The sequence below is a fragment of the Aythya ferina genome, assembly GCF_964211825.1.
Source record: "Aythya ferina genome assembly, chromosome: 1".
NCBI classification, from domain to species: domain Eukaryota; kingdom Metazoa; phylum Chordata; class Aves; order Anseriformes; family Anatidae; genus Aythya; species Aythya ferina.
Genome location: NC_140296.1, coordinates 164,407,312 through 164,433,853, shown reverse-complemented (window position 1 = coordinate 164,433,853; position 26,542 = coordinate 164,407,312). Strand labels below are relative to the sequence as shown.

At 52.2% G+C, this 26,542-nt stretch overlaps 2 protein-coding genes and 1 long non-coding RNA gene across 7 annotated transcripts in view; 2 read left to right on the top strand and 1 right to left on the bottom strand.

Annotated features, from left to right (window-relative positions):
- The window catches only part of ZC3H7B (zinc finger CCCH-type containing 7B), a 42,631-nt gene extending 25,141 nt beyond the window's left edge, over positions 1-17,490 (top strand). For all 5 annotated transcript variants that reach the window (XM_084523750.1, XM_084523748.1, XM_084523749.1 and 2 more), the window contains exons 17-23: positions 2,846-2,931; positions 7,656-7,789; positions 9,051-9,156; positions 10,276-10,384; positions 11,920-12,053; positions 12,735-12,898; positions 13,657-17,490. In XM_084523750.1, the coding sequence (XP_084379876.1) occupies positions 2,846-2,931; positions 7,656-7,789; positions 9,051-9,156; positions 10,276-10,384; positions 11,920-12,053; positions 12,735-12,898; positions 13,657-13,849 (926 nt within the window). In that variant the 3' untranslated portion in view covers positions 13,850-17,490. The remainder of the gene's footprint in view (positions 1-2,845; positions 2,932-7,655; positions 7,790-9,050; positions 9,157-10,275; positions 10,385-11,919; positions 12,054-12,734; positions 12,899-13,656) is intronic.
- Positions 15,962-26,542, bottom strand: part of LOC311438877 — a 13,228-nt gene continuing 2,647 nt past the window's right edge. Inside the window, exons 2-3 of the long non-coding RNA XR_014694395.1 lie at positions 21,401-21,562; positions 15,962-17,636 (exon numbers count right to left, since the gene is read on the bottom strand). This is a non-coding gene — a long non-coding RNA (uncharacterized lncRNA). The remainder of the gene's footprint in view (positions 17,637-21,400; positions 21,563-26,542) is intronic.
- The window catches only part of TEF (TEF transcription factor, PAR bZIP family member), a 22,421-nt gene continuing 20,372 nt past the window's right edge, over positions 24,494-26,542 (top strand). The window contains exon 1 of the mRNA XM_084523780.1: positions 24,494-25,379. Coding sequence (XP_084379906.1) covers positions 25,277-25,379 — 103 coding nt within the window. The 5' untranslated portion in view covers positions 24,494-25,276. The remainder of the gene's footprint in view (positions 25,380-26,542) is intronic.

The following is a 26,542-nucleotide window of genomic DNA, read 5'->3' as shown; positions in this document are numbered from 1 at the left end:
AAAATATGGTTTAGATTTTTCTTACCATTCTTTGATGTAATTGGGAGCAACTAATTTAATTTACTATTCAAGTGCCTGTCAGTGTAGCTCATGCAGTCCTGAGCCTTGGCTTGGCTCGGCTGACAAGGGACAGCGATGAACAAGATGGCAGATGCCATCTGTATTCTTCTCAGTTGGCCTCACTCACTTGCGGCCACAGGAAATCAAAAAATTACAGCACTGGAGCTTCTTAGATAACATGTTGCTTGTGAGGGCAACATTTAGGGCAACGATTGCTGCCCTAAATGTTAACAATACTGCCTGTAGTACTCTGGGCACTCTGGTATTCAAGCAGCTTGTTCTTTTCCCCACTCCATGTTTGTTTGTTTTTTTATTTTTAGGAAAAGTTTCTTTTCTCTCCTTCTTCCTTCCTTTTCTGCCTGTAGATGAAATGGGTAAACTGATTTTTGCTTCATGGCTTCTTTCCCTGAAGGAGTGTCTTCCAAAGGGAAAACGAGGAGCTGAAACAAGCCATGAGTTTAGCTGCAAAAGTGGTCGGTAATTCTTCTGCTTATTCCCATCTTTTCCAACAATGGGAGAGCCATCATCTTTTTGATTTTTCTGCAAGGCTGTTGTATGTATGAGCCTGGTCTCCTTTTGAGCTTTCTTTTCTGGAGTGGTAGATTATCACTTCTCTTAGGTGTAGCCCTTGTTAAGGAAACAGAGATGAAAGGTAGCTGTCACCAGTCTCTGGGAAGGCTTTAGCTTTGGAGCAGAGAGCTTGATTTAGGTACCGTTTGCTCTGCAAAAATAGGAAGGGAGCATCCATCATTCATAGTAGCTTGCGTGTGAAACCAGTGCGGGCAGGACTGTTTCCTTCCTCACCGTGGCTATTCACAGACATCTTGCTACCTTCTTCCATGGGTGGAAATCGCAGGGTCTTTGTCCTCACTAGTGATGTTGCAAAAGATGCTGAAGTGTTACAAAGTGACCAGCATATTGGCCTTTTGCTTCCCAGAGTGTGTCTGGGACAGTTCCTGCTTTGTAGAGCTGGCATATCGGAAAACATCCTTTCATATCTGGGAGGGTTTTTTTCTGACCACTACATTTCTAGACCATATTATTGAGTTAGTTCAGATTTCTGTGAGTGGGAGAAGGCAGTTGCTTGCTAAGGACTTCATTTGAAATTCAGTCTTCTGACAAGAGCCTTGCATACCCAGCCTCACAGTGCAGGTGTGCAGAATGGTGAAGATGGACGTTGCTTTGGTCATTTTTGGTCATTTTGCATTTGCTCTGCCAGATCCAGTGCAGTGCATTAACTCTCTGCTGTGATTTTCCCAGCTTTTTAGGGCTTGCCCCCAAAGAATGGATCAGGGCTGTGTCCAGCCCTGGAATACTTGAACCTGGGAGAGGGAATTGCAGTTTTCCTAACGCTGCACAGTGTCCTCTGGGATTAATTGTCAAGAAGAAGAAAATCTGCAAAGAGCTCTGATTTGGGAGTACTGGCTAGGCAGCAGCTGCCATTTTGGAAACCTAAGCAAAACTTCTTGAAGAAATTCTTTTCATCCTGTCCAAGCCCCGTACAAACAGCAGTATTGTTGTCTGGCAGGCACTTGGACAGCTGAAATCACAAATGGGGAAACTGAGGTCAGGAATGCTGTGGCTTACTGAAGTTGCACGCAGCCTAAACTGAGAGGAAAACTTGTGTTTGCTGGCCCTCATGTTCAGGAACGTGCTGGCTCCCAGACCAGAGAGGCGGCATGCCTGGGGAACACCACACTTCAATGATAAAGACCACTGGCAAAAGCAAAACAAGGAATGTTGTGACCTCTTTGTGCTGGGCATGCTGCACCAAGGCCATCCTCAGCACCCCACTTTCTCCTGTCAACTGGCAGTTGTAAGATGCTTCTTTTGTTTGTTTTGGCAAGTATCTCAGGTCTTTATAGGACTTAAAAAAAAAACTTTGGCTTGTCTCTAACAGAGTCAGTCCTCACACTGACCAATTCCTACTCTTACATACCTTTCTCTTGACATCTAGTACTCAGAATTGCAGCACTCATCTGGCTGCTTGGTGCTGGCAGCGGCTGTTCCTTCACCACTTGAGTTGGTCAGGAGATAATTCCTTAGATAAGCTCTGACCAACCTTTTTTTCTCGCTGACTGATGTGTTTCTGATTCCTGAAACCTTGCAGATCTTTCTTTGCTGGTTACATAGAAGCAGCTGTTCCTTGGTTGGTATAGCACTTCTGGTCTTGCTGCCTCGGGTGGACTTGGTGTTTGTGTTGAAATTCAACTTTCTGTTTCATCTGTTGATTGATGAGCACCTCCAACAACTTGAAGAGTGTAACAGCAGGGATTAGATGAGACTTCTGGGTTTTTGGAGATGCTAGATGTCTGAGACAGTGAGATAGCTCAAATCTTCCCAGCTAGTGGCAAAACTCCAATAACAAAACATTGTCTTCGGGGCCTTGAGTAGGATCTGTTGATAAGGTGTTGGGGGAGAGCCTTGGTCAAGGTCTCAATGCCTGGTCAGGAATCAGGGTCAGTCTTGGAGTCAGCATCAGGGTCCTCTGCACACACCCTCAGCAGAACACCAGGTCTGAATGAGCCCAGGAGACCAAACTCTTCCCCTTTCATCTGGCTTGAGCAGGAGCACTGGAGAGTTACCTCCTTAGCCTGCGCCTGAACAGGTTCTGGGGTGGCGTTGGGTCCCCTCACAGCCCATGTTCTGATGTTCCTGGTGGGTCATCAGTCACACGGGGATTCCTAAGCCACAGTGTGGGAAGAGCTGCAAACCCTCCCTCCTCCCTCTCTTCTGTTGGTCATAGAGGGGTAGCTCAGTCCCATCTCCTCCTTCTCATTCCCAGGAATGACCCACGAAGATATCGTGCAGGAATCCAAGAAGTACTGGCAACAGATGGAGGCACATGCCAGCAAACCAGCCAACAGCATGGTAAGGTGCATCTCGGGCTCGCAGCCTGGGTTTGCCTCTGGCTGCTCCAGCACATTTTCTCTTCTCCTCCCCCCTGCTGTGCCTCACAGGTCCCAGGCAGACCAGGCTGGCCACTGAGGCAGCTGAGAGCTTTCCTGTTTGCAGTGCCAGTGATGATGTTTGCACCTTGTTTTGCAGCGTTGTATCTGCTCAGTTCAGTGGTGGGGAGAAGCCCTCAGAGCAGGGAGGGCAATCCTGCTGGTGCTTCCAGCAACACCTTGCTGGTGAAACCAGGAGACCTGGGGGATCCTGGCCACACAGGGTAGGGATCAAAGGGGTCCTGCTGCCCTTTAGTGGCCAACGGATGATATGGCAAGTTTGAAGGACTCAAGAAACGACTCATGACCCGTGGGACTACTCTGAACACCAGAGTGGGTGGAACTGGCAGCTCAGGTGTTGCTGAGGTTGAGGTCTCCTGGATGAGAGCTCCCAAACGAAGGTGATGTGCCCTTGCTCCAGCAGTAAGGCAATATTCTGGAGGCTGTAGGGTGCTGCTGCTGGGGAAAGCAGGTGTGATCACCATGGGTTAGCCCACCAGGAAAGGCTCAGGTGACTTTCACTGATGCTCTCAGTGGGCTGTGCCCAGCAGTCTGCTGGTTATGGTGCATGAGGTGGAGTCATCTTGGAGGAAATGCTCAGCAACATACGTGTATGCGCGTGTTCTGCTGTGGTGGGAAGAAGTGGTTGGGGGAGAGGGTGCTGGCTGAGGAATGGGAAGGAAAGGTCCAGAGTAACCGAGGTCTCTAGTTCCCAAAGCTGTCTGAGTTGTCTCAGCAATTTGTTTTAACCTCTCAGGAAGCTATAGGTTTGGTCCCGAAGGTATGGGACAAGTTTTTATAGCCTGTATTATACGAGAAGTGAGCCCAGATGATCTGGATGGTCCCTTCAGACAGAGCTGGCTAGGCTCTCCTTCTAGCCTGCCACGGGGGCAGAGACAGCTACCTGCATCTCCGCAGGGGAGGAAGCTAACTGTGAATCTGCAGCAGTTTGTGACAGTGGTTGGATTTACACCAGCAGTCCCTGCCCCACGGAGACTGAAGTCGTGACTGGTTCTGTCCTGCCTGCGATAGATCTGCCTGCATTTTCCAGAAAGCTCTGTCTTGTTCTCTGTGCATAACGTGGGGATAAAACAAGATAGATGGATGGCTGTGTTCTTGTGAGCCTTGCAGCTTCGAGTTCGCCTTGCCTGGAGGTGCTGCCGTTAGAAGACTGAGCTGCTTGTCAGGCACGGTCAGAGATGTCCACGGAAGCACGTGGGATCTGGATGCTGAGCAGGGGTTTCATTTCCAGCTGTTACAGCTTGCCGGGGACAGAGGATGAGGAAGAAAAATGCCAGTGCCTGCTACATCAGCCATCAGGAGATGGGCAGAGAGCTATAATTTCAGGGTCCACTGGGCAATGTTCGCGGCTGATGGCCAATGGCAAAGTCTGTTTGCACCCCAGAAATGCCTGGCACAAAGCTGGTTTGCAGCTCAGCCCTCCCAGGGCCTCGGTTTGTGCAGAGGCAAAGTAGGAGCCTTGTTGGTACAGTCAGAAAGTGTCTGTGATGAGACGTGGGCTTGCTGCTGAAGACCCTGGGGGCAGGACTAATGTATCTGTTGAGAGCTGTTTACTTTTGCCATTATGCTCCTCAGTCCAAGCAGCCTATCGTGACTCAGAGTTTGCTCAGCATCCTCCCAGCTTTCAAAGTTGGCTGCCTGGCAAAGACAACTTCCCAGGAGTGCTGTAAAAGCAGAACCGTCCATCTCACCGCCCAGCGTGATCTGTGCTTGCCCCGGCGCCCTCTGGTCAGCGGAAGCAAAGTTGTTCCCAGGGATTTTGCTGCAGTTTGGTCCCAGCTGCCAGCTGGGCTGACGTTAGCAGCTGGGGCCATGCAGTTGCGGAGAAGAGAAGCAGGCGGCACGCAGACACCTGGCAGCCGTGGTGACACGGGTCAGGAGACTTAGCAAGAAATGGAAGATGACGATACACCACTTGCTCAACACCTGCCAGGGATCTGTTACGTGGGCCCACGTGTTCGATCCCACACAGGCTGACGTAGGAGTAAACCCTGGGGCTGCAGATGGAAGAGGCAGTCGTCGGGAGTGAGAGCTGTAGGTAGCTGGGTGCCCTCAACTCCCACGGCATCCTTGGGAACTAAGGGGTTTAGCCCTCAGTTCTTCTGTTTCTTGGGGGCTTTTCTGTTTTACCCCACCAGCCAGCTGCAGAACCACCATAAAAACTGCCCTCAGAATTAGCAGCTTAGGGAGAGGAAAGGAACATCCCTCCCTGTCTCAGAAGGAGTACTTGCACCTAAGTACAGCTCATTCAGGTGGCTGAGTAACCCAGACCCCCTGAATAATCCCCCAAGGGGCACACGGATCCTCCAGGGAGCACTTCAGGATGGCCAAAAGGAGTTCCTGGAGCTGGGAGACATGAGTGGCCGTGCTGGGGCTTTGCTTTCTGCAGAGCCTGAAGAGGGGAGCTGTCGTGCCAAAGACTTTTATTTATTTGGTTGCCATGGTGCAGAGCTAACACTATATTGTCTGGCTTCGTAACAAGGGGTGGTGCCACAGCCGAAGGCACTTTTGCCTGGCTTGGTCTGCTGGAGCCTCATGTGATACTAATTTCCACACTGTTGGTTATCAGCAGCCTGCCAGGTATGTGTCTTGCCTTTACAAACACAGTCATGTAGCAACAGCACCAGCAGCTTTGATTTTCGCTTTCCTCCTAATCCCCCAGGAGCACACATGCCCGCTGCATTGACCAGCAGCTTGCGTGATTCTCGTGAAGAAAGGCGTGGGACTTCTTTTGGTCAAGAATTTCTGAAAAAGCAGCCCAGAGCACCCGAATTACCTGAGAAACGTGTTCTCTATTTCTGATGTTTCGTGCCTTCTGGAACCACTCAGGTTTTTCTTTTTGTTGGGTCAGTGGATCTGAGCCAAGCTTCCTGACTGCGCTGTGGAATCTGTCTCCTGGTGGGTTACATGGCAGACAGCAATGGGCTGGTAAAAGAGAGCATCCCCTCAGGGCTAATTTGTTACTTCAGCTCTGTAGTTTTGGTGGGTCATCGGCAAGCTGTGAAGTGATTCTCTTTGGACACCAGGTGGAGATCAAAACTACTGATCAAAGGCCTCGTTTGAGAGAGAGGTACAACACTGCCTTCTGTGATAGCCTGGGTCTCAGCCCTGGGCATTCCACAGCAGGCCACTTTGACGTGATTTGGTGGTCAGCAGCGTTTGTGAGGGCTGACAGATGAAAAGGCCTCGTGCCCAGTGCCGCCAGGAAGGCTGCCTTGCAGGCAAGCAGGCCAGAAACACCGCTGCTTTTCAAGAGAGATGGGGGTTCTCCAGAAGAGTCCATTTTCTGGGACATCGGCAGCAGTGAGAGCCTCTTGTAGTCGGCACAGGCAAAGGTCAGCTCTCTCGTTAGCTTGTCACGGTGCTGGAGGATCTTTGTCTGTCAGATCTGCTTCAAAAGACTGGGTCTGGAGGGTGCGGAGCGGTAGTCAATAGCTGATGTAGTGTTCCTGGGAGATGCTTTGATTCCGCACCATCCTGTGCTTGCTATTTTCCCTTTGAGAGGTGATGCAGATCGGATCCACGCTCCTGCTCTTGCTGGCTCCTCAGGGACTTTGCCTGCCTGTCTGCTCCTTGTGAGATGCTCAGAGTTAGAAGTCAAGGCTGCGGTGGGCAGGCAGTGAGCTGCTCACTGCTATGTGACCTTTGTGCTTCACGGGCGGCTCCATCGCCGGGCTGTTCTTGGAGGTTCTTGCTTGTACCCTCACACGTGCCCGTGCCCAGAGCTCCTGGCGTGCAGTCAGGCTTGCTCGTTGGTTTGCAAGTGAGCTGGAGACACCAGCCTCAAGCCTTCCAGTGGTGGTATACAATTTAAATGACTTATTAGAGATTTGCTCAGAAAATACGAGGCAATGGTGATATGGGATTCGCTCCATTTCCCCCCCACACACACACAACCTGTTGGTCATAATCCCAAAGCAGCTGCCTCGCAGTGCCAGGTGGGAGGCCAATGAAGTGAAGTGGCTGAGAGGATGTAAGTACGTGTGTTAACCGCTGTACCTCTGACCAGAGATCGCGCTTAACTGCCTGCGAAACCCAGAGCAAAGAAACTGTGAGGAATGGAAACCTGCCCAGAAATGGCTTTGAAGGGTATTAACAAGAGGATCCAGTTCTGACTTCAGTGTGCCGAATGCTGGATGTAACACAAGCCTCTTGGTCCAAAAGCAGGTCCTGTCTTGTGTCACGCTCTGGCTTCCCCCCAGGGGCTCCTCCAGCTGCATGACCGGGCTCCCTCCGTGGATAGCAAGGGACACACGGATTGCCTTCCCTGCGGGGAAGTGGGGATTAAGCGCTGGGGCAGGTCCTGCAGAGCTTGTCTGTACACGGCGATACGCCGCGGGGCTTTGGCAGCCAGGCCTGGTCAGCGCTGGAGGCTGCCAGGCTGGCTGCGCTCTTGGCCAGACGTCAAAACCCAGGGAATCGTGCTGAAGCAAGCAGCGGTTTTGCTCCTGTCTGGTATCTCGACAGGCCACCAGCTAGCACTGGCAAAGGAGAGTTGGGCTGTCTCTGATTTAATCCAGCTTGTCACTGGCACGCAGGCGTGCAGGGAGCTGCCAGCGCCTCTGCGGCATTGCAAGGGGGGTGCGTCCAGCTCTGTTTGCCTGAGGTGCTGGTTCTCTTCCCCAGGCTTCTCCCCGGGCTCCCACGTCGAGCACCTTTGACCTCCAGATGAAATTTGTGTGTGGCCAGTGCTGGAGGAACGGGCAGCTGGTGGAGCCAGATAAAGACCTCAAGTACTGTAGTGCCAAAGCCCGCCACTGGTGAGCAATGCAACCTTCTCTTTCCCCCACCCCTCCTGAAGGGCAAGAATTTCTCCCCTTACCTCCTCAAGGGCTTCATTTGGCTTTGCTGGAAGAGCCTACGAGGCTTCCTAGCAGCCTCTTGCTCCTTGGGGTGTTTTACAGTGAGCTTTGCAGGTAACTGTTTTCCAGTTTCCAGCTCTCTTCGCTACTGTTAGGACTTGCAGCCAGCACTGTGCTTGGTGCATCACAGCCAGGCTCATAATCCTGGTGCTTGCAGTCCAGTTTTTGCAATTCCCTTCTCCAGTTGTTATTATTTCCCCTTAATGAGGTCACTAAGACAGTTCTCCTCTGCACTTGTTTGTGCTCTGTGCTGTTTGAAGATGCCTGCCAGGTCACTGTTAGCAATGATTCAAGGAGTTCTACTTCCTTTTAAATTAGTTTCCTTGGCCCTTTCATTGTTTTTGTTGCTCTCCTCCGATGCATGTCTTGTCTGTTTGCACCTCCGAGTTCCTCGGGGCCCATAAGGATGTTTGTTTTGATAGAAAGCGAGTATCAGCAGGGAGGGAGCCACTGGGACATGGAAATTGTGGCCTCTCTCACCCAGGCAACCTAGCAGCATAGGATGGAGCGGTTTATGGCACATCAGTTCCCCAAACACAAGCCACAAAGGCTCAGTCCAGCATCCTATTATAAATATAAGACCTTAGATGAAGAAGACACAGAAGCAGCATTGCTGGAGGAAGCGAGCAGGAGAGGATCGCTCCCTGGGATGGGAGGATAACACCTCTGTGCAGCTGCTGAACAGAGCGGGGGCTTTTGCTCAGGGTACCTCCTGGTGCTGCAGGAGACTTAGTACCTACTGGCACCTGTTTGTAAGAGAGTGCTTGTAATGACTTGCATTTACGCTGCACCTTTCAAGAAGAAAATATTCCCAAATGTTTTTCATGGATCTGATTGCACAAGAATTGGCTGTGTCAAAGGGTGGAACGCAGATGTTTAGTAATCCATGGTGATGCCACGCAAGACTTGGGGGAGACTTTTGTGGCTTTACGAAAGGATACATGCCAGAAAACATGTAAGAAATACAGGGAGAAATCCTAAACACCCTTCTTCTGCCTTCTCTGCCACAGATGCGCATATCTAGGAGCAGCCAGATAGTGGCAGGGATGAGCTGGACTGTAGGATCTGGTCATCTGTCAATATTCGAGGATTTCTGAGGAAAACAAAACCTCGTTCTGTTCTTCCTTTTGCCTCTGTTGATTTATTCTCTCTTCCTTAGTTGGACAAAGGAACGTCGTGTTCTGCTGGTGATGTCCAAAGCAAAGAAGAAGTGGGTGTCTGTCCGACCACTGCCTTCCATCCGCAACTTCCCACAGCAATACGATGTAAGCCCCACAGCTGGCTCAGCCAGGTGCCCCTTCCCCTTCCCTCCCGGTTTGTGCAGTGCTTTGAGGCCTGGCCCGTTGCAGAGCTGGCAGGGAAGCAGTCACGTGTTGGATGAGGTGGGAGGGCGGCACAAACTGAGAGCGGAGAGATCTCAGACACGTCCAGCAGAAGGGTGGAGCAGAAAAAGGAGAGGCACTCATTTAAACCACGCTATTACACACGTATGCAAGGCTCTAACGCTGCTCTTAATGCAGTCAGCGTCTCAAGGACTGGCTGGCATGGGGTTTGGAGATGAGATTTAAGTCTCCCCTTAGGTCAGGGTTTCTCAATGTGGGTGAGAAGGAGTATTTGGGAGAAGCCTGTCCCTGTCTTTGCTGTGGCTGGACTGCTGTCTGTTGTGAAACTTGCCCAAGATGTGTTTTGGAAGCAAAACTAGGAACTCGGCTAGAAAGCCATGTGTTGTGAGGAAAACTACAGATACCCAGCCTCCATCTCCAGCCCTGAATATGGCAATTGATAATCTCTGTCTCCCTCTCTTATCCCCGAATTAGAAAGCTCCTCTCCGTCCTGCCTCATGGGATCTGCTGCCCCTTAATCCGTGGGCAGGTGCAAGGCCATCTGTGAGGTCTTGGGCGCTTTCCAGTTGCGGGCCTGTTGCTAGAAGCTGTGGGGGATAAGTTATTTATGGCTGTGCCAGTAGGAGATGAGGCCAGCAGGTGAGTCGGGGGTCATGGAATAGAGGCAGGTTGCCCTTAACGACACTCTTTGGCTGGAGAATGCATCACCTTTGGGGCCCAGCAGTGTGACCAGCAGGAGACACTGTCGGGTCAGTCCGGGCCGCTCCCTGCTGCCTTACCCCTTGACCAGTTGCATATGGGAATGGGAGAGAGAAGGCAGGTGCTGAGCTGAGCTGCCTGTGTGTTTGTAGGGAAATCTTACCTTTCGTGTCATCAAGGGCTTGAGGAAAAGGAGCGTGAGTTAACCATGTGTGATGTGTCCTGTTCTGTGACCTTTCCCGTGTGCGATTTAATGCCCTTGTCGGTTTTTTTGAACCCGCTTTCCCCTCTAGCAAGGAGTGTTTGTGCAGATGCTACATTTTGCTCTCTGTCTCTTAACAGTTGTGTATCCATGCACAAAACGGCAGGAAATGCCAGTATGTGGGCAACTGCTCCTTCGCCCACAGCCCTGAGGAGAGAGACATGTGGACCTTCATGAAGGAAAATAAAAGTGAGTGGGGGAAATGCAGGCAGTGGATGCAGGTCTGTTAAGGCACACTCCTGGCACCAGAGGTGGAGCAGACAAAGCTCCTGGTACCATGAGCCTAGCTGGGGTTATGGGGTAGATTTACCTACGGTGTCCCTCCAGGTGCCTGTGCTGTCCCAGGCCTGGCCCTGTATGGAGCTCTGCCAGAGCACCAGTCCTGACCTGTAGCTGCTCCCGTATCTTTCTTGTCTGTCTTGCATCTGCCTTGGCTTTCTTGCCCAGTTCTGCTCATCCCCCGTGCTCCTGGGCTGCGGCACTCCCTGTTCGTAGCATTGTATGCAAAGGAGTGGAACTGAGCTCCCGAATGAGAACATCACCGGGTGGTGCCTTTGCAGAGGAGCCGGTCTGGAATTAATTACACGGGCTCCCAGTTTACTTTCTGGGGGAAACCTTGGAGGGATGCACAGCTCACCCGTCAGTCCTTCAGCAGTCACCCTCCTCAGCATCAGCAGGGCTGCAAGCTGTTCCCCTGGCAGCTCCCTGAAATTGCTTCAGCTGGGCCGACACCAGCTGAGCCCTGCACGGTTCTGTGCCCACGGGGACAGTGATGGGGCTGCCGGAGGGACCACCAGCCCTCTGGCAGCAATCATTGCTTACTCAGGCTGTCTTTGCAATGCCCAGTTGTCCAGGTGCTCACCTAGCTCTGGTGGGAGATGCTGGAAAGCTTGGAGGTCGTTCAGTCTTTGTGCTTGGATGGAGGGTCTTTCTGTGCCGTGCCGCACACTGCTGTTTGCTACAGCTCAGGTCCTTTTGTTGCTGGGGCCTTTGAAAGCGCATCAGACCAGTCTGGGTGTGTTTGCTCAAGCATGAAGGTAGATCTTCAAATGACAGTGTTGTTTCAGTTTGGGGGAATTTACATTAATTATCCCCCACTGCCTCGAATTCCTCAATTACCCACTTAGCGAGCAGTAAATCACTAACGCACCGCGCTTGGAGCGTCACGTTGCTGCGTGCAACGTTTATGTTTCCTCTCTCCCGAGTTGATCTTGGAAAGGCAGGGGTGCCGTCAAAGCTTCCAGCCAAAATTTCCCTTCCCACTAGCGTCCCAACTGGGTTTTAAACCAAAAGCACCAAGAGACATTAACTGCACTCCTCTGTGCAGGTTTTGAACTCGGGACAGGCCATCATTAGGTCTTCCTCCCCTCCTGGTGGGAGAAGAATCTCCTTGTGGGGTGAAGTCCGTGGAGATCTCAGGGCAGCTTCCCTCCTTCCTGAATACTTCCTGGAGCTGCTGTCCCGGTTGTCCCTCAACAGCAGGACAGTCGGTGGTGGTGTGCCCCTTGCCAGGCAGGGGGGAGGTGGATTTGGCTGCTCTCCCCAGGGCTGTCTCTCACCCAGGGAGGTGACCTCGGGCCTGGCCGAGCGCTGGCCTTCACGCTGACGGCAGGTGCTGCAGTGGGGAGGGGAGGGAAGGGCTGCCCCAGCGCTCGTCCTTTTCTCGTAGTCTGTGCAGGGTGCGGGAGGTTGTCTGAGTGACTTCCCGGGTGGCCTTTGTGCAGTACTAGATATGCAGCAGACCTACGACATGTGGCTAAAGAAACACAATCCTGGGAAGCCTGGAGAGGGGACGCCGCTCACCTCGCGAGAAGGGGAGAAACAGATCCAGATGCCCACCGACTACGCTGACATCATGGTAAGCAGCCACTCTCTCCTTCTTCGTCTTTATCCCTCCTCAGCACTGGCAGCCTCTCCTCTGCTCCGGGTGTGAGCTAGCAGGGGCTGAATTGCTCTCGTTGGAAAGAGCCGTGCTGATGTAGGTTAAGTGGACGGCTTGGAGCAGCGCAGCAAGAGCAGCACAAGTCAGGTGGGAGGGGATCGACCCAGGGTCAGCGAGGGCTTTTCTGTTAATCACCAAGTCAGTAGGAGTCTGCCTCAGGCTGCCGCTCACGTGGGCTCAGCCTCTCCCCAGGGTTCCTGCCTGCTCCTGGGCAAGCTGCTGCTGGCCTGGAGGAGAAGAGGGAGAAGCTTGGAGAAGAGCTGGGTCTGGAGCACAAAGGCACAGAAGAAAAAACAGAGGCAGATGTGCCACCTTAGCCCAGGGATGGCATCTAGAGGAAGGATTCGTGTCCTGAGGGGTCCTGCACTGCCTGAGTGCCTCACTTTGAGCCCGACTTTGAGCTGTAGGTTGCCACCCGGGCAGAGCATCTCCTCTGCTCCCCCGTTGTGGCAGCGTGGTGCCCTGAAGATGACGTGGCAGGGAAGTGTGGGAGGTTGTGCAGTGACATGGGGAGAAGCAGTGCCGGTGCAGGGAAGGCCGGTGGCTGTGGATATTCACACCCTGACCGGCCCTTTGCCCTCTCTCTGCACCGATTAGATGGGCTACCACTGCTGGCTCTGCGGGAAGAACAGCAACAGCAAGAAGCAGTGGCAGCAGCACATCCAGTCGGAGAAGCACAAGGAGAAGGTCTTCACCTCGGACAGCGACTCCAGCTGCTGGAGCTACCGCTTCCCCATGGGCGAGTTCCAGCTCTGCGAAAGGTACCGTGCGCACGGCCTCGTCTCCCTCGTGCCCCGCTGCAGCGGGGATGGGCCCAGGGACCCCGTCATCCATCCTCCTCCTCCTCTTCCTCGCCCGGAGTCCCCAGGGGCTTCCACTTGGAGGGGAAGTGGAAGGAGCTGACAGTTCTGGGTGATGGTGAGGCTGTGTTGGATCCCAGGGGTGTTCAACCACACAATTTAGTGGTAAAAACACATTCCCAGGCATGTGACTTCAGAAAACGAGAGCGAGCTTCGTGTCTGCACCCGTGCCCTGTGTGGCCAGGCTGCGCTCAGCTCTCAGGCTGCTTGGCCCAGTTCTGGGGGGAATCCCAGGTGCTTTATTAAATGGTTTCAATGTCTCACGCCCTCTGAATCAGCACCTTGAGGTGTCTTCAGAAGGCCTCTGATGGTTAGAAATGCTGTTTTGGGTAGAGAGAAGGCTGTGCCTCTTGTGGCTGTCCAGAGATACCTGGCATTTCCTCTCTTATGTGGTTATTTCTGCTCACCCCTGGTCCATTTCTAGCTCAAACCGTTTCATTCTGCGGCCTAAACCCCCTCACAGGCGCTGCTCCATGTCTGTGCCCAGCCTGCGTGTTGCCTCCCCTTGGCTGCACGCAGCTTGTAGGGGAATCATCTCGCCCTCAGAAGGGAGAGCTTGCGGCAAGTTTTGCTGGGCCCCCATGGAGTCTCGCAGGTGGGGAGCTCAAAACCCTGCCCCGGTGGGGGGACCCCGCTGATGGTGCTCCTTGCGCTGGCAGGTTCCAGAAGAACAAGGCCTGCCCCGAAGGAGAGGAGTGTCGCTATGCCCACGGCCAGGACGAGCTGACGGAGTGGCTAGACCGGAGGGAGGTGCTGAAACAGAAACTGGCCAAAGCCCGCAAGGACATGCTGCTCTGCCCCCGGGACGACGACTTCGGGAAATACAACTTCCTATTGCGGGACGGCGTATAGTAAGGGGCCGGGGGGAGCCTGTCGGCTGGAGAAACACGGGGTGGGTTTTCCGAGAGCGGCGGTAGCAGGGCGAGCGAGATCCGTGTCTCGCAAAGAGAACTCTTTCTTTTCTTTTCGTTTTAAGATTTTGAGATGATGATTTATTAGTGGTGAATGAAAACGTGAATTTGATTCTCCTTGGCCAGCGAACGCCATGCTCACTGAGTTTGTGATCTGTCTTCTCTCTGTTCTTTCCCCCAAATTCTCCTTCCTCTCCATCTTCTTGTTTTTGCTGTCCATTGTTTAAATGAACGAACCTAGTCTGTACCGGGAGGCAAATGGGAGAATTTCCCCTTGTCATTCCCTTGCCCTTCAGTTGGGAGTGTGGTTGCAGAGATCAGGAAGATGAAGCTGAGAGAAAGAGCTAGACGTCTGGTGAAAAGGGGACCATGAAGTTCATGTGCTCCTTTTCTCAGTGCTGCAAGAGCAAGCCCGGCTTACGCTGCTGCAGTTGGCCTGCTTTTCTGGGAGTTCAGTACCAGAAGAATTGGGAACTGAGATGCAAAGAAGGAAAACCACTAGATCTGACTTAAACATCCGGGCTTAGACCCCTGGTGAGTGTATGCCCCTGAGGCATCAGCTGGAGTTGAAGAGGAGAACAGCCCTTTGGTATTAACAGCGTAGCTAAAAGCAGCAATGTAACAAAACTGCTTGCAGTATTGGGAACTGAACTGTGTGACTTTAGACTGTTTTGACTGACAGCACCCAGGAAGCAACTTGGTGACGCCTCATTAGACATCTTTCTCAAGTGTGCAACAGGTTTTTGGGGTGGGAAGTTTTGGGTTGTTTTTTTTTTTGGCTGGTGCAACTGGTACAGGTAGGACTGAAGCCATCTAGAAGGTGTAGTGGGGACTGTGACACACCATCTATCACTGCACTCCACGCAGCAGGGTCAGGTGGCCAGAAGGCTGTAACCAAAAGGAGCCTGGATTCCTCTGTCCGCTTGTGTCCTGAAGAGAGAGAGGTAATGGGGTTCCCTTCTTGCTCTTTAACTGATGTATGTCAGTCGTTACTTAGAGCTGTTTATTCCTGCACCACCAGAGGAATCGGGTGGGGACTGAATTCAGAGGACACCATCGTGCAGCGTGGGTCCAATGCAGCAGGCCTGGTTCTGGTGGCGTGTTGCTGCTGGGAATCCAGCTGGAAGCACGCTACGAGCACAGGTCTCATCCTGCAAGCAGTAAACACATCCTGCCTTGAGCTCCCCGCTCCTCTCGCAGTCCAGCTGTACTCTGCAGTTTTATATGCACCATCCTTTCAAACACCAATGCATCTCCCTCCCTGCCTTTAAGGGCGAGGTCTTTTTGTACAGAATCTCCCAGGACAGCAGGCTCAGGGCCCTCAGGGCTGGCAGGCAGCATGGTATCCCCAGTAAATACAATCTAGCCATGTACCACAGGGTGCTTTGGCACTGTAGGGTCCCTCTTTTCCCTGCCTGTTCCCATATCCTTGGGGCTCCCAGCTTCAGGAGAGATGGAAATATGCAGGAGATGCTGTAGGGACAGCTGGCACCTTTCCAAACCAGCCTCCAGGTAGCTGCGTCAGCAACACTGAGGCAGTTGTGGCCCAGGAGCATGTGCTGCATGCTGGCCTTGGGTCTTCCCGGTGGTATGATGTGCCCCAAATAAGCCAAACGTGCCTCTGAGCTTCTTTCCTTGCCTGTAAAATGGGGATGGCGATCAGCGGTTTCATATGAGCTTCCCTTCCTGGCCGTACAGCACCTTGAGATCTGGCCTGGAAGGGGCCAGGATTGTAGCACCTGAGGACAGCCGGGTGGCTTATGGTAGATCTGGGAGAAGAGGGAAGTGATAATTTCCAGCTCTGCCCCTGTGAGGGGAGAAGGAGAGGCAGAAGGATCTGTGCTATGGAGAAGAAGAGTGGCCTATGCAATGTCACGCACGGCCGTGTTTGAGTGGTCAGGTGCTGTGTTTTCTCCTCTGCTCTTTGCTGTAGCTGTCCGGATCGTACTTGCTGCTGGTGCTCCTTGTGTCAAACTGGTCAACCTGATAAACAGAGAGAGCCCGGGGAGGAGGTAGGCACAGGCTCCTGGGTTATCTCGTTCTGCTGTTCCTGGGCTGAGATGCCAAGGAGCGAATCTGGATTGGGGAATGTTGGCAAATGTTTTTGTTTTTAAGCAAACCTGCATCTCTGTGTGACTCAAGTGTTCGCTGCGCCATGATTTCTCATACAATAACTTGTTTTAGGTTACAGAGTGGGTCGCTGTCCCCTCTCCCTGCCTCTGCGAGGAGAGCTGAGCTACTTGGCAGGGCTGAGGCGGGGAGAGGGCAAGCATGCGTGAGGGGAGGGAGGCCCACGGTCACGGGTGTTGCGTTGAGTATCTCTTTTTGTTTTCCCTGATATGATAACCTGGTCTGTGGTGTTGCAGTACTTTGTCACCAGACTTGTTTTAGTGTGTATATATGTGACCCCTCCCATGAAGCATATATACACAGGTATTAAATATATCGCTCTATATAATATTATATGTGTGTGGTATCGAAAGAATCTTTTTAATGAGGGTAAAGGAAAAAGGACTCGGGCCAGGAAACGCAGCATCTCCAGTTTTAAATATGAAGACTTTTATTTGGGTTTGGGAAAGGGAAATAGCAGAGGGGAGGGTTTTATATAGATAGGTATAAATTCTGAGATGGGACAGGTTTCCCTGGTGATGCTTTTAAAACCCCCTATGATGTCCTTGCAGTCCCATCTCAGTGAAAGAGTATTATAGTGCTAACTAGCGAGTAAAGTTTTAATAATAAGGCTTTGCTTATATTATTTAAGGGGACATTGTAAAAGGCAGGAAGCTTCACACTTGGCTTCCCAGGCTCACTTTATCACATCAAGAGGGTTTTCTTCAGCATGTTACGTACTCTCAGCAGAAATGCTCAGCGCTCACGGCTCTGCAGCAGTTAAACCACAAGTAAGTTGTAGGGCTGCTTTAGTGGTGCATTCACAAGACCCTTTGATAGCTCCCTCTTTTGTTCAATAATCCATGTGAGGGAAGAAGAAAATTTTGAAGCACAGAACCAAGTCCAAGGGTTATTAACAGAAGTGATGCTTTAACTTCATAACATTAGAAGAAAATCTCATATCCTGTACAATAACCACACATACGCACAGAGCAGAGGCTTTCATTTAGATCAGCTTGTTAAATGCTGAAGGACTTGGTGAAAATCTTTGCCCAAATCCTTTGGTAAGGGCAGGGATTTAAGTCACGCTGCTGTTGGAGTGAACCTGACCTTTGCAGGGGGAAGAAAAATAAAACAAATAAAATACCCTACTTAGCTTGTATGAAACTGTATGTCAAAAACGGATGGGTTTTAGCAAGTGAAAGGAAAAGATAGCAAGGGGATGCTGCAGTTCTGAGCTGGGTAGTAATGATTTCGAGTCCTTTAATATGTCTTTGTATTAATATAATTTAAGAATACCACGCTTTACTATTAAAAAAGAACTTAGTATCTTTCATAAGGTATAGTATCAGGATAATAATGTAGATGTTTTAACAACATTTTTGGTTTTGTTCTTAAATAAAAAAACAGACAAACAAACTTGCTTCTTTTAGCCTTTGTAATAGAAAATAAAAGTGTGCACTTTAAACCCTCTCCTGATACAGTGTGTGTGTGCGTTTTTTCAAATAGCCCACAAAGCCTTTTTTCCTTACCGTATCGGGGGAAGCAAAGGGAGGACTTCAGGCACTGGGTTGTTTGTGCTTTCTGCCGTCCTTCAGTATAATCTGCTGCTCTTCTTGCTGAGTGGAAAATTGCACATATACATATTAACATACATACATATTAACAGATTCTGCAGTTTTTCATCAGACACTCAGTTCCTGTGAACTTTAGATGTGTTCAAAATGTTTTGTTGTTGTGTTTTTGTCCTTTCCCCTAAGCCCCAAGAATGTACATGCTCTGCATTGCCACGTACTTTCAGATGTTTGGGATAGCCTGTGTTTTGAAACCTCCAGTATCCAGGTCTCCTAATCGCCTCGATAATCTGGAAGTTGTTCTGCTCTGTAGACTGCTCTGTTCAACTGGGTCAGCCAGTTCTTTTGCCTGCCAGTGAGCGCCCTGCCAGGGAAAATGCCCTTACTCCCACCCCCGAGTCGCGTGCAGCTCGAGCCATGAGAAGCATCTGCGCAGATTCCCCCTGGCACGGTGCCGTGCAGTGAAGATCGCACCTGGGGGACGATGTCAGTGTGAAAACATTTACTAATAAAAACCTTTCTGTTTGTCTTCCTTTGCCAATCCATCACGATGCAGATTCAATCTGGGATTCTTGATCAAGCCAAAGCTGAAGATGTGGCAAAGACAGGGGGGTGCCATGGAGACACCCCAGTACTGCTGTACAATCAGACCAGAAGGTCATACCCAGTGAGATCTGATTTGGGGAGGCTTGATGGGTATCTTCCCGATGCGCCTGGATGCAAACACAACTCGTGTCCTTCTGGTCAAAGGAGGAGAGGCCTGAACACGAGCTTGTAGTGCAGAGGGAATGAGATGGGTGCACTTCTAAAGTGCTAAACTGAGTACGTGCAACACAAGAGGCATCAGTTTTACCCTCCACGGGTTATTGAGACCCTGCTGACAAGAGCAAGTGTAGCTTTCCCCGTCCAGTGGAGACCAAAACTGTCAAACTGCAGGGCAGACAAAGCATGGGGAGGAAAACAACACGAACATGGCAGTGGTTTCCTGGCACACTCACCACTGTTTCTCCACTGAAGAAAAGAATCTCATATTTTGAAGAGAGAGGGAGAGGAGTGGTGAGCTCAGTATTCACACCCTCCTGGGAACCCGGGCAGACATTAAGGCAAGGAGCAGAGCACAAGGTCAGCCAGGAAGGATTCGGGTCCTGGGGAAGAATGAAAGGAGCAGAGGAAGAGCCCCCTGAGAGATGGGAGGAAGGCTGCAAGGCAGGAGGAAGGCTGCACACTGAAGGCCTTTAATGCCACCCTGCAGCAGCTCAGTGGAGGCAGTTTGCCTCGCCAAGCCTGTAAGCTGCAGCTGGGATTCCTAAGCAGTTTTGTGGCTGAGTCTGCCTTCCCACACCGCAGAGAAACATTTCTGGGCAGTGACAGCAGGTGAGGCAAGCGTGGTCATTGCTGCTAATTGTTTGCTGCAGCCGTTGTGCTCAGAGCAGGGCTGTGTTGCATCATGCTGTGTGCGAGGAGAGCAGCAAACAGTTCGTGCAGGGCAGAGGAAGGTGCTGAACAGACGGCAGGGCACCTATGGGGTGGCTCTGGGCATGGGGCTTCTTGGGGCTTCCTGAAAAGCTGTGGATGCTGCTCAGCAGCTCTGTCCTGTCTTGTCCAGCCTCACCCCTTTCTCCCCAGGATGGCAGGGGAAGGGCCGGGGCCCACCCGTTGCCAATAACCTCTCCCCCTCACTGGCTGGATTCTTGCTTCCTGCTTCTCTGCAGCCCGCTGGAGGCAGGAGCAGCAGGTCCTGGTGCCCCCAGGGCAGGGGTGTTCTTTCCTGAAAGCAGATCCAGGTGCAGCAAGGATGAGAGCAGGGAACAGACAGCTCTGATTGACTCGTTCTCCACTGCAGCAGCTCCTGAGACTGCCCCTTTCACGGATGCTCCTCTCTGCAGTTTAGCTTAGGGATGGCAGCGTCCCAGAAAACTTTTTTTTTTTCTTTCTTTTCCCCCGAGAGCCTTGGGAAGTACGGACATAGCTGAGAGTCCCAGGAAAGCGGGTTATTTGTTACCATCTGGCTTAATCCTCCCAAAAACGACATTTACCCAGGGCTGAGATGGAAATCTCTAAACCCAGATGCCAGAGTGGATTTGGCTTGCTGGGAACCGGAAAAATACTCAGCGCTGGAGGTGCTTTTTAGTGCATTTCTCTGTGGATTTCTTCTGTCTGCTTTAGTTGTGGGCCTTCGGTAGTGCTGGGGCCCTCGAGGCAGACGCTCAGGAAGGATGAAAAAAGCTGCATAGTTTCTCTAAATGAACACCAAGGCACGCTCCCCTGTTTGTACCCCAGCAAAGTTCAGCAGCAGAGAGGGAGAGTCCTGGTTCCACGGGAGGGAGATGGCCTCAATTTTCCTCAGCCAAACGGCTTGAGGATAACTGCACTGGACACTGCCCTGGAGATCTGAGCTGGATTTTCAATACAGAAGCAGCCTCTTTGAAAGAGACTTTCAGCAGCCTGGACTGTCTCCTGTTTAAAACCCCAACATTCCTATATTGGCTTTTGGGGATCGGCTGCAGCCAGCCTGCCCAGGCTTCTCGCTTGTTTTCTTTCAGCTCCCATCCTTTCCCCATGCTGTTGATTCTTCTGTCAGTCCATGGGGCTCTGACCTCTTCGACCTCAGTGCTGCAAGGTCCCTGCTCCTGCCCAGGGGCCACATTGTTCCTGGGGCAGGTGAGTGAGCCTGGGAAGGGCTCGCTGAGGGCTGGCTGAGCTCATTTTGGTGGCAGCCTCTTCGTTTTGAGAAGGAAATGGCTGCAGGAGCATGCATCTTCTTGCTGCTCCACACAGCCCTTTTCCCTGGCAGAGGGCCAGCAATTGCTGTCCTTGGGTTTCCCCAGCCTGCTTTAAACACCTCGGTTTATTGCTGCTCTTGGCATCTCGGGGGCTCTGCCTGCTGCCAAGGGTCTGATAAAGCAAAGGCTTGCACGGAGAGCTCCCAAAGCCGGCTCTGCCCAGGCTCCCAGAGCATTTCCGGAGCAGGGAAATGCAGAAAGAGCTGTAGGTTTCCTTCCTGCCCAGGGCGGCACAACTTCTGGTGATCCCATCTTTCTCACGTTATCTGCCTGCCTAAACACCTCGTTTTCTGGCAAAAAGACACCTCACAGGGAAGGCCACGTGCCGAACAGCAGAGCTGCCATGAAGCTGGCTGCCATGTGAGCACGCCAGGAGGGAGGCATGTCTTGGCAGCGAGGTGGGAAGGAAAAGCTCATTAGCTTTTGGCACTCGTTTGGGGGGGGGAATTAGTTTTTAGAAATCCTTTCGCCTCAGGCAGGAGGTGCAGGTGGGTCCTTCTGCTGAGCCGTGCCAGTCACTTGGGGGATCCCAGCAGTGCCAACGGGGCTGCGGGAGGCACCTGTCCTGCTGCCAGCCCTGGCCCACAGAGCAAGCAAAGCCACTGACTGCCTCTCTCCAAGGGCCGTATCCCTGCAACGGGGAGATGTGGGTGCCAAAGGCCACGCCAGGGCCAGCAGTGAGCAGTGAGGACGGAGGAGCTCGCTGCCCTCCTCCACGCAGGGACAGAGGCATCATGTGCACGTACGCCTAGGTGTGTTCGCGTGTGATGCCCTGCCTGGGGAGGAGGCAGCCCATCTGGAGGTGGGAAGGGGGCTCAGCGTAACAGCACGTCCGTGCCTCAGTGCTGCCATGACAAAGGGTCACGGCCATATTTCAGGCACCAGGTTGTCTTTAGCACCTTGGCCAATGCAGAGCCCCAGTGCTGCTTTTACCACCCTCAGCTATCCTGTTTCCTGTGCTGGCTTCTTCATGCCTTTTCCCACCTCCTTTCCTTTCAAAGTATTCTGTTGTGGATGCAGCCCCACCTGGCTTGGCCGCAGCCTTCCTTGCTGCTGGCATTCTGGGTGTCCTCGCAGCTCCGCAGATGCTCGTCACCTCCAGCAGCATCTCAACCCCATAGAAGAGGTGCCGGGAAGTGGCCAGGTGTTCTTTCAGAAAGGTCCTGGTGAAATTCAACCTGCCAGCCTCTGCCAAGGTGAAAAGAAAAATGCTATTAAGCCCTACACATTATGCAAATAAATAGGTAGGTTCCCACAGTGGAAGCTGTCACTGGAGTGTGGTGTTTATTTGTCCTAGGAGCTAGGAAAAGAAAAAATAAAATTACGTGACCTCTGGCAAAGAGTTTGCTTGGACAAAAGAAGAAAGAGGAACCCACCCACCGAGCTATGGTTGATGCAAGAACTGGGACCACCCAGACCGTGAGGGGCAGGTTTGATCTGTAGGACTTCCAGCAGAAGACATCCCCGTGTGAGGTTGTAAGGAAATTTCCAAACAATGGCTGTGCTGCTGAAGTGAATGGTCTCAGGTGACTGAAATAAAAAAAAAAGAAAGAAAGCTGTTTTGAGAGCAGCGTGGTTTGTAAAGCTTCTAAAGGTTTCCACCGATTTTTGTCCTTATTTCCTCAGGGGAGTAGCCTACCTTGTCTGTCCCTTCAAAGTCCCCTCAGTTCTGCTGGCTTCTCCTCACTATTGCCAGCCAGGAGCAGCACGTGCTTTGGGGTCTCAGCTACCAATGCACGTGCCCCAGATCAAACAGAACAAAAACCAGCAGGTTTTTCTCACTGAGGAGCCATTAATTTGACTCTCTCTTCTTCCTAGCTTAGCTGCCAGGTAGAAAAATATATTTAAACCTATTTATCCCTTTGTCAAAGTGGGTAGTGTGTTCTGGGTAAGGGAGGGGTGGATAGATGGATGGGTAGATAATACTGTTGTGTAAGCTTTGTGTCCTTGGAAAATCAGACAAAAATGTGTTTTTTTTTTTTACTTTCTAAAAGGAAACGTTCCATTGGATTATTGAGCCACGCTTTCATCTCATCTGAGGAAGCTGAGATAGCAATTAGTAGTAATAACCTCAAATGCCTTTCTTCGGTTGAGTGTTCCCACTGCGGGTGGGCTCCCCACGAGCTGTGCTTTCGGCTACGTGTAACACACAGCTAAGCTTCCTTAGGAAGTATCAGCCCCAGAAATCAGTCTGCAGCCAGATGCCACCACATAGTACAAGGCCCACAGTGACAATTTGCAGGAGTTTCTGCCCAAGAAAGCACCCAGGTGTGTCACCGTCTCGTGTTTTGGGGCTGCAGGTGGCTCTGAAGGACCACAATTTAAATAGGTGTTCCTGGAGTTTGGCCCACCTCAGTGTACCCTTCTGTGTGCCACCCATTTAGGGCCAAAGCAAGCTGACAGTGGCTGGTCAAGTCTGTGAGAAAAATGTGCTGTTAGGGGCTGCCCGGGCTTCTGAGTGATGGAGCAGAGCTGCTGAGACCTTTGCTGACATGGCATTACGATGAAAATAAATAACTCGGTGATCTGATAACGGTGCAGCCAGCACAAATGATGCAATCTATGGCCGTGCCTGCAGCTTTCCGTGGTGACACAGAGCCAACATTCCAACTCCATTCACTAACGCAGCCCAAGGACTCTCCGAGATGGGGACACAAGGGCAGATGGATGCTCCCCTCCTCTGCCTCTGCTCCCCAGCGTAGTTTCTGCTTCACCGAGGCTGGAGGGCAGGGCAGTGTTGATGCATCCTGCTGGTGATGCTGCCCCAGTTCTTCTCCTGGGTGAGAGCTCAGTTTCTGGAGACTATGAATCAAGAAGAGTTTGTGGATATGGCAAACACAAGATATATGAGATGTATGTTCGCAGCTCTGCGCACAATAACTTGTAAATAGCCACTAATAACTCAAAATCCTAAGTGACAATTTCCTCCCAACAAACCTCATTTGCCAAAGCAATAACCGTCAGTCAGTCGCAGCTGATGTGAAGTTTACGGGTGCCTCCAGACACGTGGTCAGATGTTTGTCCAGCTTTAAAGACAAGCTTGAGCCTGGGGCAAAACGAGGAGGTCCGGCTGCCCCTGGCACTGGGCAGCTACGTGACCTTGCCACCTTGTGATGAGGAGCAGGCCCAGGCAGATATGGCAGTAGCTCTCCTTAAATGTTAGCAATGCCTGGCGGTATCAAGTGACCCCTCTCACTTTGCCTGGAGCCGCCAGAACGAGCCAGAAGGCTCCAGGACAGGACACAGACCTCCTGACAGCCAGGCTGTGCTCCAGGAGGAAGAGCTGCGATCATTTCTCTTGCTCCCTGCAGCCAGAATCCACTGACCTTCGAAAACATCTGCAGGGGCTGTCTGCTGGCTCTGGTTTTGGGTGGGTAGAGGACACTGTGATGGGTGTGGGCTGGAAGGGGAATATGCTCCCTGGCTTCATCGCCAGTGGTTATCGCTGTCTGGCTGGTTTCTTCCATTCTTTTGTGGAAGTGGGAAGAGCAGACCACGGGGAAAATCCCAAGAGGTTATAATGTAATTGTATCGTAATTAAGAATTCTAGCAAAGAATCTACCTTGCAATTTCTGAGCCTGGTTAGATTGGGATCTGGATTATGAAACCTCCCCAGCTAATTTGAAATTCCCAGCCACCCGGCCTGGCTAGGTGATTCTTTTTGGTTTCTATTGAGTTAAATCAAACACACTTTACTATGGGACAAAACAGAAATACTGGGCTGTTGAGAGTTTGAAAACCCTATTGCTTTTTAGCACTCCAAATGTTGGACCAGTGAAATGCTTCATTTTAAGCACTGAGAAAAAGCCCAGTGACTTCGCTCAGGCTACCTCCATGCTTAGCTTTGCAGCGTTTTGCTGGACTGTGCCCGATCGCTGCGACTCAGACCACTGCGAGGCGAGAAATGAAGGCACTTCTGTTCTAATTATTGGGAAAAGAGAAAACCCCAGCACACGTAAAATGCTCTTTCCCAAGGCAGACCCCTAGAAGGAAGAGCAGACCTTTGTTATCCTGTCTTCAGTCCATCCCTCCCCGCTAAAACCCCTCGCTAAGAGGAGGGGCTTTCCACGCTCAAGATCTTACTTAACCAGCTGTTATCAGAGTGTTTGCAGGGTGCATGAACTCGCCGGCGTTACATCACCGCTCCGAGAGGAGGCTGCTGGATTTCTGAAAAAGACCCTGTCGCTTCTGAGGAGAAATCCTGCATTTTGGGGCTGCCGCAGGCTTAAGAAAGATGCGTTAAGCTACTAATCAGCAGGGACTTAGCGGGGGCACGCAGTAAGTGCTACATCATACAAACACGCTCGCTGGCTGCCTCTCAGAGAGCTGGAAAGTTAGCAGGCAGATGCAGGCACTGCGTGTGCGTCTCTGGGAGGCGGTCTGCACAGCTCGGAGCTCCTTGGAGCCTCCCGAGAGCCCTTTTGGGGGAGAGGATCGGTTTGCTGCTGCATTCGCAGCCGATGTGCGTACCCCTGACTGTGCGCTCGCTTTTTTTTTCCCCCTTTCCACAACGTGTGTATTTGTTATAACACCTTGGGAAGGAAAAGGGTGCTGCCTTTGCAAAGTTAGATAACTGGCCCAGTTCTTCGCAGTCGGATTGGCTGCGAGGGGCCCTGTAAAACCATGCTGGCCAGCAGCCCGGCCCAGCCCTGCTAGGCTGCAAGCTATTTCCACAATTGGACACTTCAGAGCGGGAGTGGGGGAGGTGAAGACAGCTGGGCAAACTGCATCTCTGCCAGGCTGCTTCCCTTCCTCCTTGGGTTTTCTCAGGAGGAGTTGTTTGGCAAGCCCGCTCCGGGCGCCTCCGAACCCCTCTTGCAACGCCCAGGCGAGCGGGTTGCGGCGTTGGCGGCCCCGCTCCCGGCCCTCCCTCACCCGCGCAAATCAGTCCCGGGACAGGACATGTCAAGCTGCAACAGCGCTGGGGGCCCCGCTGCCCTGGACTTTCTGGAAGTCCTGAAGTCCCTGCTGGAGTACTCCTTACCCTGGACCAACAAAATGACAGGTAGGGTGGAGGGAACACGTGCTCGGGTGTCTGCTTTGCTTTCTGCTTCCCCTCGTCAAGTTGCAGGGCGAGGAGGGGGCAGAAGAGCTCGTTTGCTGCAAGTTTTTCAAGGGTGTGTTTCCTCCGAGAGCCCGAGTGAGTCGGGGAGTGCTGGCACGGAGCGTGTTGTGCAGCTAGGAGGAAAAGCAGCAGCGATGGATTGATTACAGATCAGGCGGGAGTGCTGAGCTCCTGATCCTCTAAATCTCTCCGCTCAGCTACTTCTTGGAAACCCTCAGAGCGTTGTGTGCAGAGCAGGCTTGGGCACAGACCTCTGTGCTCGTGTAGGAGCAACTTCCAGGATTTCCATCCACGCTGCCCAATGGCTCAGCCCGCAGACGCTGCAGCTCCCCAGACGTGGGCTGCCCAGGGAGCCCGGCTGGCGTGGAGCAGGCTGATTCCGTGCAGACCTTGTGCTTGATGCTGCAGTTGGTTCTCCGTGGGAAGCTGGGGAACAAAACAAAGTGAATGTTGTGTTTGCTTTGCAGGAGCACTTCTGTGCTCCTAGGCACTCCCGCTCTCCGTGCAGCCGCTGAGAAAACAAGTGGAAATGACCCAGGAGGTTTTTCAGGCTGGGCTGACCGATTCTCTCTTGCTGGGCGCGCTCCAGGCGCCCATCACGTAACTCGCTGGTTTTGGATAGGATGCCACATGCCCTTGGCAAGCTGCTTTTTGGCTGTCGTGCGGTGTGTGGGAACACCTTGGCACAACAAGCTCATGTCTAGGCATGAGCGAGTCGGACTCAGAGAAACGAACACGCGCCGAGCTGGCTGGTGGGTAGGGAAGTGCCGGCAGGACACGTGGCCAGCTCGGCAGTCTCGAGGCACAGTGTGACCCAGGGTGGGAGCACAGAGCCAGACCCACGGTGCGGAGGGGAGCCCTGCTTTTCCCCTGGGGCGCCAATGGGAGAGGAGGATGCTGCTGTGGTGGTGAAGGAGCTGCCAACACCTGCTGGAACACAGCAAGCCCCGTGGTGCCCACACGGCTCCCAGTGGGAAAGGGGAAGGGGAAATACCCACGCCTCCCAGAGGCTTATTTTGTCCCGTCGCTTTGCTGCTGCCACCTGCGAGCTGGCTCCTCCCTTCGCCGAGAATTTGCCCGTTACCCGCCGTGCTTGCGGATCG